This window comes from Carassius carassius, chromosome 21 (assembly GCF_963082965.1).
Source record: "Carassius carassius chromosome 21, fCarCar2.1, whole genome shotgun sequence".
NCBI classification, from domain to species: Eukaryota; Metazoa; Chordata; class Actinopteri; order Cypriniformes; family Cyprinidae; genus Carassius; species Carassius carassius.
Window position 1 is genome coordinate 18,535,124 of NC_081775.1, and position 14,300 is coordinate 18,549,423.

At 38.2% G+C, this 14,300-nt stretch overlaps 1 protein-coding gene across 3 annotated transcripts in view; it reads left to right on the forward strand.

The window, feature by feature from the left end:
• The window catches only part of sema3b (sema domain, immunoglobulin domain (Ig), short basic domain, secreted, (semaphorin) 3B), a 34,060-nt gene extending 20,367 nt beyond the window's left edge, over positions 1-13,693 (forward strand). For 2 of the 3 annotated variants that reach the window (XM_059503572.1, XM_059503571.1), the window contains exons 8-22: positions 692-754; positions 5,045-5,164; positions 5,259-5,352; positions 5,441-5,560; positions 5,862-6,004; positions 6,121-6,235; positions 6,337-6,406; positions 6,911-7,055; positions 7,387-7,606; positions 7,701-7,789; positions 8,105-8,146; positions 8,285-8,442; positions 8,659-8,714; positions 10,775-10,914; positions 11,117-13,693. In XM_059503572.1, the coding sequence (XP_059359555.1) occupies positions 692-754; positions 5,045-5,164; positions 5,259-5,352; positions 5,441-5,560; positions 5,862-6,004; positions 6,121-6,235; positions 6,337-6,406; positions 6,911-7,055; positions 7,387-7,606; positions 7,701-7,789; positions 8,105-8,146; positions 8,285-8,442; positions 8,659-8,714; positions 10,775-10,914; positions 11,117-11,602 (2,061 nt within the window). In that variant the 3' untranslated portion in view covers positions 11,603-13,693. The remainder of the gene's footprint in view (positions 1-691; positions 755-5,044; positions 5,165-5,258; positions 5,353-5,440; positions 5,561-5,861; positions 6,005-6,120; positions 6,236-6,336; positions 6,407-6,910; positions 7,056-7,386; positions 7,607-7,700; positions 7,790-8,104; positions 8,147-8,284; positions 8,443-8,658; positions 8,715-10,774; positions 10,915-11,116) is intronic. The other variant, XM_059503573.1, reaches the window with a different exon arrangement.
• The last annotated feature ends 607 nt before the right edge of the window (positions 13,694-14,300 follow it).

Below are 14,300 nucleotides of genomic sequence, written 5' to 3' on the forward strand. Positions count from 1 at the left end.
ACAATACGGTAAATTCATTACAAAAAAATATTACTTTTGTAATTTATTCTAAATTTTAGAGGTAATTTACTGTGATTTTTTTTTTTTGTTTTTTTTTTGGGAGGGGGGGGGCTTTTCTGGAATACAAAATATTTTCACATTGGAATAAGAATAAAATACTAGAAATGTTATTCTTATAAATGTTTGCTTATATATCTCTGTCAAACATTTACTTTAAGTAGGTAGTCCAGTGTTTATAGCTGATATTTAAGAAATTAAGTGATTACATGACTTTTTATAGCCCATTTACACTTTTATTTTGTGCCGCCCACACATTAAGAGATTGTGTGTGTGTTTGTGCTAGAGATCCAGTGAGGAAGCTTTAGTATTTATTTTGTGAAAGTGAATCAGCCTTTTAAGTCATGCCAGATGATTTATGGTGGTCCAAGCCAACATGCCGATGACAGAATGATAGGTTTTTATTACTTTAGGAAGGAAAAAGAAAGAATGATGAGTGAGAGTTGTCGGTCACTGTGTACTGCTCTAGACTCACACAAGCACACACAGGTGTGGTTTAGTGAGGATGTGTCCGGATGTGTGTTCAGAGAGAATGTCCCTCAAGCTACCGAACACGTCTAACCCTGCAAAGGTCCTAACCTTAAGCCAAAACTCTTCCTCACTTCTGGACTCTCTCTGTCTCTGTGTCTCTCAGATCTACTGGCCAGCACCTGTTGATTGGAGAGAAGAGTGCAACTGGGCCGGGAAAGACATCAACGTGAGTGTCTGCCATAATTAGATCTTAAGGTCACCAACACACCCAGTTTACACATCTATCAGTACCATCTCTCCTATGAGCTGTTTACACACAAACACACACACTCAGGCAATTAGCACTGCTATCACAAACATCTCTTCTAAACGGCTCCAACATTAACAGACATATATCAGTGTAGAGACAAAGATTTAAATCAGAGGCCTGTTAATGAAAATTCAGAGAGCCCACAAAGAAGATTAACAAAACATAACGAATGGTTTATAAAAGTTTCAGAATATTGGTGAACTATTATAATCTATGAAAGTTATAATAAAGTGTTGCTGATTAAAAATTGATGTTTTTATATTGAGGGACCATAGGTTGATTAAGACTCTATAAAGGTTAAAAGTGATTTAGAGTAGAATAAATAATTAAGAATTAAACAAAGAATTAGAATTAAGAATATAATATTTTTATTAAGCAAAGATGCTTTAAAATGATCAAAAGTGACAGTTAAAATAAATGTCTGACAAAATATATCATGGCTTTTAGAAAAATATTAAGCAGCTGTCAAATTGATCAAATGAATGCAGACTTGGTAAGCATAAGAGTCTTTTTTCAAAAACAACGGTATTATTCATGGTAATATGTCCAAAAACATGCAAACACCATGGTACTTTTTGTAAGTGGAGTTTATTGTTTTATAGTGTGCCTTTAATACGTGTGTATTATAACATGTTGAACATGTTTGTGAGAAGGTCGTAGTTCATGTTTTTAGTATTTTATCTGGTGTATTAAGCGGATATGTGTGGGAGGTTTTTGAACACTGTGTCTGTCTAAATGTTCTTTTTATTGTAAAGGGTGTGCAAGGTTGTGTAATTTCAAAATACATGTGAGTTGGAGTTCATTCTGTGGTGGGTAACTGACTGAGATCAGCTGACAATGAGAACTGACACACACACACACACACACAGACTTTGTTCAGTGCGCTGACCTGTGAGTTGACCCTCATTACATGTAGGTGTGTACAGGACGGCAGGGACAGAACCAGACCTCCATGAATAAAGACTTAAGATTTTCTCTGGGATTCTCCCCCTGACCTTTCACTTTCTCATGCTATCTCTCTTTTGTTCAGTCTCTCCGTCTGAACTCCTAATTCTTACCCATTATTGCTTTCAATTTACTCACTTCTCTGCATCTCGCTCTCTGTCTTTCAGCGTCTTTATGTCCTGCTTCTTTCTCACTCCTAGCCTTTCAGCCACTGTCATACAACCACAGTTAATAGTGTCAATGTCTGTTAAGCTCCAAGTTACAAGTCTTCTGAAGCCATACAACATCTTCATATGATAAACAGATTGTACAGTAGTACAGTAGTCAACATTTGAAGTGAATCAAAAAAGTTCATCAAAGTTGCCCTAGGACAAGATCGTATTTAGGTTTTAGGTTTTAGGACAACTTTCATCTACTTAAAATGTTGACTAGTATAGTTTAAGTGAGCTCTACAGTAAGATCAGTCCGAATCATGAATGAATCACTTTGTTCAGATTTGTGAATCAGATCAACATGAATCATTCAATTTGATTCTCAAGTTCAACAATTTCAAATGAACTGACTCAGTGATCCCCTGGCAGTTCTCGGGTCGGCATGCCAACTGGAGGGGAAGATTATTTGTGAAAAATTAAATCCCAGTAAAACAATTTCTGAGTCATTATCATCATATTCATTTGAATTTTAACAATGTCTCACAAACAAAATAGCGAGATGTATTTATAAATGTGATGCTACATGTTATCTGACGACATGTGGACAATCACACAGGGATCCAATGATCAGGCTAATAAAAGGTCAAAGTTGAAAGTTCACCACACGCATCTCAGCAGGAAATTCACACACACACACACATACACACACACACACTGCTTATTCCTCCTGAGAGACATTGTTCATTTTAAAGCTTTTTTTCTTTTGTTGTGTTCGCTTTCTTTCTTTCCCTCTCAGTATTTCATTCTTTCTTCTTTCTTTGTCTCGTGGGCTCACTTCAAAGAGCCCATGAGCACACACACACACACACACATGCTCACACACACCCCTAGCACGTCCTTCCCTTATTGAGGGCTGTAAAGCTGTTGAAACAGAAGCCCTAGTGTGTGTGTACGAGAGGTAGAGAGAAAGGGAGAGACCCCTTCCTGTATAAACACAGTTTGTCAGCAACTTAATTGGTCTTCGATGATTCTATTCCGCCACCCCCACCGTACAACACACACACACACTCTTCACAGGGTGCGTTAAGCTCAAAGAGAGGCCTTTGTTCTCCACAAGCTCTGTATATGCGTGTCTGTGTGTGTTTGTGTGCAGGGTTTAAGCATGGCAGGAGGGCACATGTCAATCTTTCTGGAAAGGTAGTGGAGAGGCTACACAAAACACATACACTCCTTTTAATCTAGCATGATTATGCTGGCTTCTAAGATACCTTGTTTTTGCTATAATCCAGCATTCAATTCATGCATTACGACGAAGTGTAAAATCCCGTTTGTTTGATGAAATTAGATTATAAATGTATTGCTTTCAATAACAGTATAAACAGAAATGTAAGTAAAACTTATTTATGTCTATATTGTTTCGTCTTAGTAAAGATACATTGAGTGGAACCCAAAGGAGAAGTGCCTTATATTTGAAGTTCAGTGTATGTGTGTGTGTGTGTGTGTGTGTGTGTAAGTGTTTCTTGTGCACAGATGTTCAGTTCAGGGTTTATTCTGCTGCTGAAGAGCCCACCGTTAGTCAGAGAGAAAAGTTGGAGTGAGGCATAATTACAGTCCAAACAGCAGGAACATCTGCTACTGAAACTGAAGAGACCCTCAGAGAAGACCCTCAGAGGAGACCCTCTTCTTTTCTCTTCTCTTCTCTTCTCTTCTCTTCTCTTCTCTTCTCTTCTCTTCTCTTCTCTTCTTGCATCTGGTTGACTTTTGTCTTTTCTCATCTCTTGTTTTGACTCTTCTCAACTTTTGCCTTCTAATCTATTCTCCTCTCGCCTCTTCTTGTTTCATCTTGTCACTTCTCTAGTCATCTTGTCATTTCTTGCTGTCTTTGGTCATGTTGTCTCTGATTGTCTCTTCATGACTTACATCCTCCCTGGTTTTGTCTTTATTCTTCTTCTCTTCTTGTTTCATCTGGTCTTTTCTGTTCACTAGTTCTCTCGTCTAATTTCTTCTTTGCTGCTGTCTTTCCTTGTCTCATATCTTCTCTGGTCATCTTTTCTCTTCTTGTCTCAAGTTGTCCCTTCTCCTTTCTTCTTCTTCTAGTCTTGTTTTGGTCTTCTTGTTTCTCTAGTCATCTCATCTAGTCTCTTCTCTTGTTGTCTTTGGTCATCTTGTCTCTGTTTGTCTCTTCTTAGCTTAACTCTTCTCTGGTCTTGTCTTTGGCCTTTTAGTCTTGTTTCCTCATGTCTTTCCCAGAAGTCCTCTCGTGTAGACTTTCTCATGGTGCCTTTGTTCATCTTGTCTCTCGTTGTCTCTCCATGACTTACGTCCTCTCTGGTTTTGTCTTTAGCCTTGCTTTATCTTCTCTCAAATCTTCTCTGGTCTTCTTTTCTCTTCTTGTCTCAAGTCGTCTCTTCTCCTCTCATCTTGTCTCGCTTTGGTCTTCTTTTCTCTAGTCATTTCGTCTAGTCTCATCTCTTGCTGCCTATGGTTATCTCTGATTGTCTGTTGCTGTCTCTTCTTGTCTCATCTCAAATCTTCTCTTCTCTGGTTATATCCTCTCATCTCACCCTTGTCTCATCTTGTCTCTTTTCATCCACGTTCCTCTCTGTGCTTCATCCCTGCATCCTCTCCCTCTACCCTGAAATCCGGATGTTCCAGCTCCCTCGTGTTGTCGTAGTGATTCCAGGCCCTCTGGGAAATGTGGCCTGCTCCAGTGAGCACATTCACAAAAGGAAAAGAGAAACAGAGAGACTGTATGTGTCAATGTGTGTCAGTTGAACAGTCAACCTGTCTTTGTTTTCATGTTTGAACGAGAGAGTGCAAGAGATTACAGAGAGTTCCGGGATCACAGCGAGCAGGGAAAGGTCAGCGCTCATGTCAGACTGTCGTCAAAGATACGTAACACAATGACGTTTCGTTTCTGGTCTGACCCATACGTGGTCCCTTAAAAGACAAACTGAAAAATATGTGTGTATGTTTTGTGTCTGCTTTTGGCTCTGAGCTATTAATTGTCAATCCAGTTGTTGATAGTTTCCCTGCCTGAAAGATGAAATGGTGAAAGTATGTAAAATATGTCCTTCATGAAATTGATTTGTGCGTGTGTGTATTGCAGACGGACTGCGTTAACTATGTGAAAGTGCTACACCACTACAATCGGACTCACCTGTATGCCTGTGGGACAGGGGCTTTCCACCCCACCTGTGCTTATGTGGAGGTGGGACAGAAGATCGAGGTAAGTGTGTGAGCGTTTGGATGCATGTGAATGAGTTTGTGTTATATACGGCAGTTTGCCAAATGCAGTGCTTTATTTTCCTTTTTCTTTTTAGGATCATGTGTTTAGAATCGACCCCTCTGTGGTAGAAGATGGAAAAGGAAAGAGTCCATACGACCCACGCCACACATCAGCATCTGTTCTGATTGGTTAGTTGCCACTGTTCAGCCTTCTGTCTTCCATTTAAATGCTGTTACATCACGTCAAAACAGTAACCATTTCTACACCATCGCATAGGTGATGAGCTTTATGCAGGTGTGGCCACTGATTTGATGGGACGTGACTTTACAATCTTTCGCAGCATGGGACAAAGGACCTCCATACGAACAGAACAGCATGATTCTCGCTGGCTTAATGGTATGTATATGTATGATAGAGTATCTTAGACAAAATTAGGCATGTTTAGTTTTTGTTTTTTGTCCTGATATCATGACAGAAAAAAGTCCACATTAAAAGAATAAAGTTCTTTAAAATTATATCTTAGAAAGAATAAGCATTTCCTGCATGCATTTTTAATGAGATATTTTAATAAAGTTTTCTTTTTCCTATTCTTTATCTTGCACACTCTTATCTGTCATTGAGCCATGTGTTTAGATGCATCTTTGTTTTTCTGTTTTTGTATAATGACACTGAGCCCTATGATAATGCTGTGTTTCAGAGCCCAAGTTTATTGCGGCATATGGTGTTCCGGAGAGTGAGAATCCTGACGATGATAAAGTCTTCTTCTTCTTCAGAGAAACTGCTGTAGAAGCTCAGGGATTTGGGAAAGTTACATATTCCCGGATTGGACAGCTCTGCAGGGTTAGGAGCAGGATTTATCAGCCCTATTTTATATGCATTTACCAAGCCTAATGAACATTGGCTGCAGTTTATCATTTTGATTTGAATGTATGTGTTTTTTTGTTTGTTTTTTACAGAATGATATGGGAGGACAGCGCAGTCTAGTAAATAAGTGGACGACTTTTCTAAAGGCTCGTCTTGTGTGTTCTGTACCAGGCAATGATGGCACTGAAACACATTTTGATGAACTTAGTAAGAACTTAATCTCTCACATACAGACACTAGGCTTAAATTATGCTGTTATAGCTGGCAATTGCATTTCATTGCCATCTGACCTTTGTCCACACCTTTAGGGGATGTGTTCCTGCTGCAGACCCGTGACCGAAAGAACCCACTGATCTACACCGTCTTCACCACCTCAAGGTCTGAGTTCATCAAAGGGTGTGGGTTAAAGGCTTAGCTCACCCAGAAAGTTACATTTTGTAATTGTTTGCTAATCTTTTTGTCAGTACAAACCCGTATGACTGTTTTTTTTTTTGTAGAACACAAAGATAAATATTTAGCTGAATGTTTTTTTCTTTTGTTTTTCTGAAAGTAATTGAACTTTCCCTAAACTTAACTTTCAAATGAAAAAAAGCAATTAATCAAAATTTCTAAGTAAAAAACACATGATGACAGAATTTTTATTGTTTGCGTGAATTGTGCCTTTAAATAATTATTAAAATAATGGATTGTATAGGAAATATTTACATTTACTATATCTGATCACTCTATTTTGAGAGATAAAAACATTTTAAAACATTTAGGGTGAATTTATTTCACATTTAGGGCATTTTAATAAGTAAAAGTGAGCCAAAGTACCTGAGCTCAGCATTTGTGTAATCACTTCAATATCCCTATACTGTAACGTGTGTTTGCTTCTTACAGTAGCGTATTTCAGGGTTCTGCAGTGTGTCTCTACACCATGAATGACATTCGCCGGGCATTTTTAGGACCTTTTGCCCACAAAGAGGGACCCAATTATCAGTGGGTTCCATTCCAGGGTAAAGTGCCCTACCCACGGCCAGGCATGGTAAGAACAGTTTCCTTACATCTCACATACGGTAAATAACTTATATTTCAAAAGTTTGGGTCTGTAAAATTTGTATGTTTTTAAAAGAAGTTTTTTTTTTTTTTTTTGAGAAATCCATGATACATTTTTTTCATGAACGGTAGTGGAAACAAGTTGAAGTATCAGTGCCATTTCAAAACAAGTTTGTGGGAATATAAATGAGTTTTTTGTAAAGTAAAAGTAGATGTAGATTGGTAATAGGTTTGGACTTGCTGACCTGTGTAGTATATTGATACCATGTGAACGGATTGTGTTTCTGGATTCTACTGATATCTCTTTCTCTCTTCCGCAGTGTCCCAGTAAAACGTTTGGGAGTTTTGAGTCCACTAAAGGTTTTCCTGATAATGTAATCCAGTTTGCAAGGCACCATCCTTTAATGTTTAATCCAGTCACTCCACTGGGAGGCAGGCCACTGTTCCTGCGTACTGGAATACCATACACCTTCACTCAGATTACTGTAGACCGCGTCAATGCCGCCGATGGACACTACGATGTAATGTTCATCGGAACAGGTAGAATACTGACCGAACATTGGTGAAACCCTCCAGACTAAACTGTCTTTACAGGTTGTGGCTCTGGTTAAAGGGTCTCTGTGTCTCTCTGCAGATGTCGGCACAGTGCTGAAGGTGATCTCTGTACCCAAAGGAAGCTGGATTAACACAGAGCTTCTGCTAGAAGAGCTTCAGGTCTTTAAGGTGATAGGAGTGTGTGAGTGTGTGTGTGTGTGTGTGTGTGTGTGTGTGTGTGTGTGTGTGTTTACTTTGGGGACAAATTTGTGATCAGATGAATGCTAAAACCTCTTTTTTAGTGATGTCCTCATATGGCTATAAAAATAAATCAAATATAATTAAATTAATTGTTTGAGTGTTATTGTTTTTTAATGTTAACATTTTGTAAGTTAGTCTTAGCAATTATGATTCACTTTACATTTAAAGAAAATAATAATGCTTTCATAGTTCAAAATAAATTAATAAACATCTGTAAAACCAACCCTTGTGTTCTTGTTGCAGGATTCTTCATCTATTATCAGTATGCAGATTTCCTCTAAACGAGTAAGAATGAGTCTTGTTTAAACAAAATCCAGCTATTTTTAAACAGAATTACAGAGACACATGAAAGCAGTGTGTCAGTAAATCATGTGATTTTCTCTCTCTCTCTCTCTCTCTCTCTCTCTCTCTCTCTCTCCACAGCAACAGCTGTATGTTGGCTCAGACACAGGTGTTGTCCAGGTGCCTCTGCACCGCTGCAGTATGTACGGTAAAGCTTGTGCCGAGTGCTGCCTGGCTCGAGATCCGTACTGCGCATGGGACGGACACACCTGCACACGCTACCTGCCAAACACAAAACGGTACAGCTTCAGTCATACTGGATATTGCAGGCTTTGTTCATACACATTGTCTGATGGAGTCTAAAATGCTGTGACCATATTCAAAATTCAAAGTAGAGCATTTTTACTACTTGTGTCCGACTATTGGATCCCGCTGTATTGCATACTCAGACCTGAGGAATATGTTATGCTAAGGCTTTTTAATATGTTTGTGTGTATGTGTATTGATGTGTGTAGGAGGTTCCGGCGTCAGGATGTGAGGAATGGGGATCCTAATGCACTCTGCTCAGGAGGTAATACTGCAGTACTTCCAACAGCCATTTCTCTGTTCTCACTACTGCACAGTTATTAGGTCACAAAATGAATTTAAGTAGTGGTTCTTGACTGGTAGGTCACAAGTCTGCTCACAAGTTCCAGGGATATAATTCAATCAGATCAAAAGTGACAAATATACTTTTAAGTAGAAATTTTAAATAAAGTTTTTTCTGCAGGATCAGAAAATCCTGCAAAAAGTATCATGATTTCCACAACTGTTTTTAACATTGATAATAAATGTTTTTTTAAACAGAATATCATGGTAAAGTTCTTTATTTATTTTTTTAAATTTTATTTTAAAAAAAAAGCTAACTTTCTTATATTCTAGATTCATTGCACACAAACTGAAATATTTCAAGATTTTTTTTGGTTTTAATTCTGATGGTTATGATTTTCAGCTTAGGAAAATTACAAATTCAGTATCTCAAAAAATGTGAATATTTTCTCAGAGATCAATCCAAAAAAAAGATTTACAAAACACAAATGTTCAAGATCTCCAAAGCAGGTTTAATTATGCACTCGGTTGGGGATCCTTTTGCACAAATTACTGCTTAAATGCAGCGTGGCATGGAGGCGATCAGTCTGTGGCACTGCTGAGGCGTTATTGAAGTCCAGGCTCCTTTGATAGCGGCCTTCAGCTCCTCTGTATTGTTTGTCAGATGTTACTTATCTTCCTCTTCACAATACCCCATAGATTCTCTGTGAGGTTCAGGTCAGATGAGTTGGCTAGCCAATCAAGCACAGTAATATCATGGTCAGGAAACCACTTGGAAGTGGTTTTGGCATTGTGGGCAGGTGCAAAATGAAATCAGCATCACCATAAAGTGTCTATTGATGCGCCAACTCCAGCTTCAGTCCACTCCTTGTGAAGCTCTCCCAAGTTCTTGAATCGGCTTTTCCTGACAATCTTCCCAAGGCTGTGGTCATCCCTGTTGCTTGTGCACCTTTTCCTACTACAATTTTCCATCCTGTCAACTTTCTTTGAATATATTTTGATACAGCACTCTGTGATAAGGCAGGACTTTCAGCAATGACCTTCTGTGGCTTCCCTTCCTTGTGGAGTGTGTTGATGATTGTCTTCTGGACAACTGTCAAGTCAGTAGTCTTTCGTGTAATTGTGGTTGCATGTTTTAAACTAGACCAAGAGTTACAGTATTTATACTCACAATGAATCAAACTAATCAAGATCAAAATGGAATATTCAAATTTTTTGAGATACAGAATTATTTTTTCTAAGCTGTAAGTTGTAACTATCAGAATTAAAAACTCTTGAAATATTTCAGTTTGTGTGCAATGAATTTGGAATATAAGAAAATTAGCTTTTTTTTTATTAAATGTAAAAAAAAATTAAAAAATTTTTTTTTTGAGATGCACCTGTTAATTATGAGGATCATGTGACACTAGACTGGTGTAATGGCTGCTGGAAATTCAGCTTTTGCATCACAGGAGTAAATTTATTTTAAATCATATTAAATATATTAAAATAGAAAAAAAAGTTGCAATAATGTTTCAAAGTATTACTCTTTTACTGTATCTGTAATCAAATAAATGCAGTTTTGCTGTGCACAAGTCACTTCTTTAAAAAAAAAAAAACAATTTAAAAGTCTCCCAAACCACAAGCTTCTGAGTAGTACTTTATGTAATAAAATATAAAATGCTAAATGTAGAGGCCAACAAAGAAAGGGTTGCATGACATCATCTCAAGGTAAATGTAAAAGAAAAAACAACCCAGACTTTATTAATGTAAGCTTCAATTGCAAAATTTCCAAATACTCACACTGTAACAATATAAATCATGAACAGTATGAATTTACTTGAAGCATTTAAAACTATAGATTTTACTTTTCATGGTGCATTCTATAGAAAAACATTAAAATAATTTGTCTTTTTGCTATTAACCAGAATTTTTATATCAGTGTATTTATTATACATATTACTGAGCCCATGCAGTTTATAGATTTCAGTGTTCAATCTTATATGATTAAAGTGATTGTCTAATGCCTTATCTGAATGTCTTATACATTGCAATGTTGTGCAGACCATCAGAAGCAGCGTGTCCTGGAGAAGAGGCTGTATGCTGTGGATGGAAGCAGCTCCTTCCTGGAATGCATCCCGAAATCACTACAGGCCCAGATTACATGGACCTATCAGAGGCACCCGGAAAACCCACGGGAGGAGGTGAGAGAGAAGAGAGCAGGCTGGGGCAGATATGTGTGGTTATTATGGGAAAGACGGATATAGACGTCATTGATAAGAGATGATAAATGTGTGTCTTTGTTCAAATGAATGACTTTCATTCTGTCTCTTATCAGTGTGGTTATAACTTATATTTGATGTATTTATTGAGTGAGTGAGTGTGTGTGTGTGTGTGTAATTACAGGTTCGTCTAGATGACCGTGTTTTGCAGACTGAGCGAGGCCTGTTGCTAAGGCGAGCTGTGCGTAGAGACAGTGGCGTGTATCAGTGTCACGCGATGGAACATGGATTCACCCAAACCCTCCTCGCTATCACACTGGAGATTTTGCCTTTGGCTGGCTCCGCCCCTTCAGCTCCTATCCCTCGCAGCCCCGCCCAATCCCACGCCAATCACGGGCAGTCAACCAATCAAAAGCTGTGGTACAGAGACTTCATGCAGTTGGTGGATCATCCAAACTTAAACACAGTCGACCAGATCTGCGAACAAGTTTGGTCACGCAGGCACAGCCTATCAGGGAAGAGTGCTCCAGATCCAGCCAATGAGGCGCCGGTTCACGACCCGCTGCACTCTAAAAAGTGGAAGCACCTGAAGGAAGTGAGGAAAGGGCGAAATCGCAGAACACACGATGGGAGGCCCGCCCCCAGAGCACCGCGGAGTGCGGGAGAGTAGCGAGGGATGAGAGACGGAGTAAAAAAGAAACTGAGAGACAGGAAGAAAAAGCAAAAACCACTGGAGGTTGACAGATTCTCACACAGCATCTCATTCAGTGACTGTTTATCGCCTGTACTGCTTCTTATTATCCCTGTGACGACACTTCACTGCTTGTTATCAGTCTCTATATACTCTATTGTCCTCATCTCCAGTCTGAAGACTCAATCTAATGCCCCCACGACCCCAATCCCGCTCCCGCCACCATCTATTACTCCTGATGGTTATCCAGAAACCCACACTCCATCCATCTGAATACTAACACAAACTCAAGAGGTCCTAAAGTCCAAAAAAATCCCTTTGAACTGTAACAGAAAAGCTTTGATCGGATATTGAAGACAGAAAGACATGCATGCGCTCTTGTGGACAAACGTTGAGTAAATCCATGCATACTCTTCTTTGTTTTCATCTGGGTGTTTGTGCAACATGTGTTCTTAGATTAGATTCTTCTCTCACTTTGGCCCTGAAACACAGACCTCACAGACCCTTGATTCACCATATGAACGTCATCACTCTTCTTTCACTGCTTGAAGACTTAAAACACAACATTTCAAGCAAACAAAAGATAAAAAAGGAGAAAAACTGTACATTGTGATCTGGTAAGGTTGTTCATGTGACGGTAATTATATACATTGTATGTATAAAGGGTTCAGTGAGCTTTACATTTCTGGCAGTTCTGTAAAGTAACAAAGGTGAATTCTTTTGAGTTACAAAGTTGTTTCAGGTGTTCTGATTATGTGTTGTATGAGACTGAGATGGACACAGCATTAATGTACAGTCGGCATCATGGTAGTATGGTCTGGGACCAGGTGAGGAAGAACTCTTTTAGACACCTTTAGGTCTAAACTTACAACTAACCTGTTGAAATAATAATAATAATAATAAAAGTCTGAAGAGTTATGTAAATGTGTCTGTAAGAGAGATTTACATGCTTTTTATACAGCTCTGCCATATATATTCACCATAGAAAAAAGTGTTCTGTGAGCATCATATACTGTAAGACCACAGCTCATGTATTTTGTATGCTAGATAATGAGTTAAATCAGAAAACACAGATCCAAGGCCCTATCTGAAGAGAAGAAAACAAGAAAAAGTACCCAAGAAAAATGTCTTCAGCTCTCACTCTGACATTTCAGATGAATATTTAATTTAACACATTCAAAGAGTCTAGCCTATGGGCCATTTATTTTTAATTGATTCTTTCTGTCTTTTGAAAATAGCGGTGTTGAATTTGTCGCTAAATGCATGCTTACAAACGTTCAATGCCAAAGTTGTATTATTATTATTATTATTGCGTTGCAAAAGCGGAATGGGAGCCAGTCAGACAAATTAAATTTTCCCTGTTACTTTTTCTGCACAAAATACCATATTTTTAGGCTACTTTAGTCGTAGTCGCTAACTTATAACTGTGGTAAAAATGATATCCACCGCCACAAAAAAAACCGAATAAAACGAACGTTTGTACAGTATTTTGGACTCTAAGGTGATTAGCAAGGTAAAAGGATGGCTCTTGGTCTGAGCGCCCTCTTCTGGTGTCTGCGGGTATTTGTGGTTTCTGTTGAGTCGAGGAGGAGAGAAACGTGGCATTGTAAAATAATCAATTCTGATTAATTTTTAAATGGATTTAAGAATGTTTCGAGTGGAACTGGTGGATTATCAATTAGTAGTATTTATATGTTTTCTAAAAGTTGTACTTAATTGTTATTTTTGCATGACTTAAAACGTCTTGTTGAGCGTTTTTTTATACAATGGAAAGACCATGTTTTAAAACTGTCCTGCAAGATTATCTGGTGTTTTTAGCGTATATTTATGGCTCGATAAGCTAATGTGTCGTGGTGGTTTGTGATGAAACTGACCGAAATGTGTAATGTCCATTTTGATGAGAACATCCTTGTGTGTATATTTTGAAATCCGCTCCCTTCTTTTGAATACATATTTAAAGACACCATTAGAAAGTAATAATTTGGGTAATTTAAAAGACTACTCAAACAACATTCTAAACTCATCTGATTTTCCTTTCTTTGTGACGCTTCTCAGCTTTTGAGAGAGAGTGTAAGAAGAAGAAAAAAAGCGGGTGTAGGCTGTGTGTCTCAAAGTGAAAGAAGCTCTGTGTGTTTGTGCCATTAAAATATTAGGATTTCTGTACATTGGGTAAAATTATGAGTTGCATTTTGTGGACAAGTCAAAGGTCGAAGCCCAAAGTTGACGTGAACACTGTATTATTCCCTGAGTATTTTCTCTGTGGATTGTTGCATCAGACTGTAAATGATTAACACAATAAACATACAGTTACTGAAAATAACTCCTCAGTTTTATTTTTGATAGAGAAAGAGTGAGAATTTAAAGGGATAGTTCACCCAAAAATGAACATTCTGTCATTAATAATTACTTACCCTCATGTTGTTAAACCCGTAAGACCTCTGTTCATCTTCAGAACAAAAGATGACAGGTTTCTTACAGGTTTGGAACGACATGAGAGTGAGTAATTAATGACAGAATTTTCATTTTTGAGTGAACTTACCCTTTTGAGGGAAAGAAATTTGAGAAGAAAAAAAAAATAGTTTGCAGTAGTGCGATCTCACCACTGGAGTGCGCAGCTGTGCATGCTGTTTCACACTAGTCTCACTCACAGTCACTTTGAACAATATTTCATTGGGTA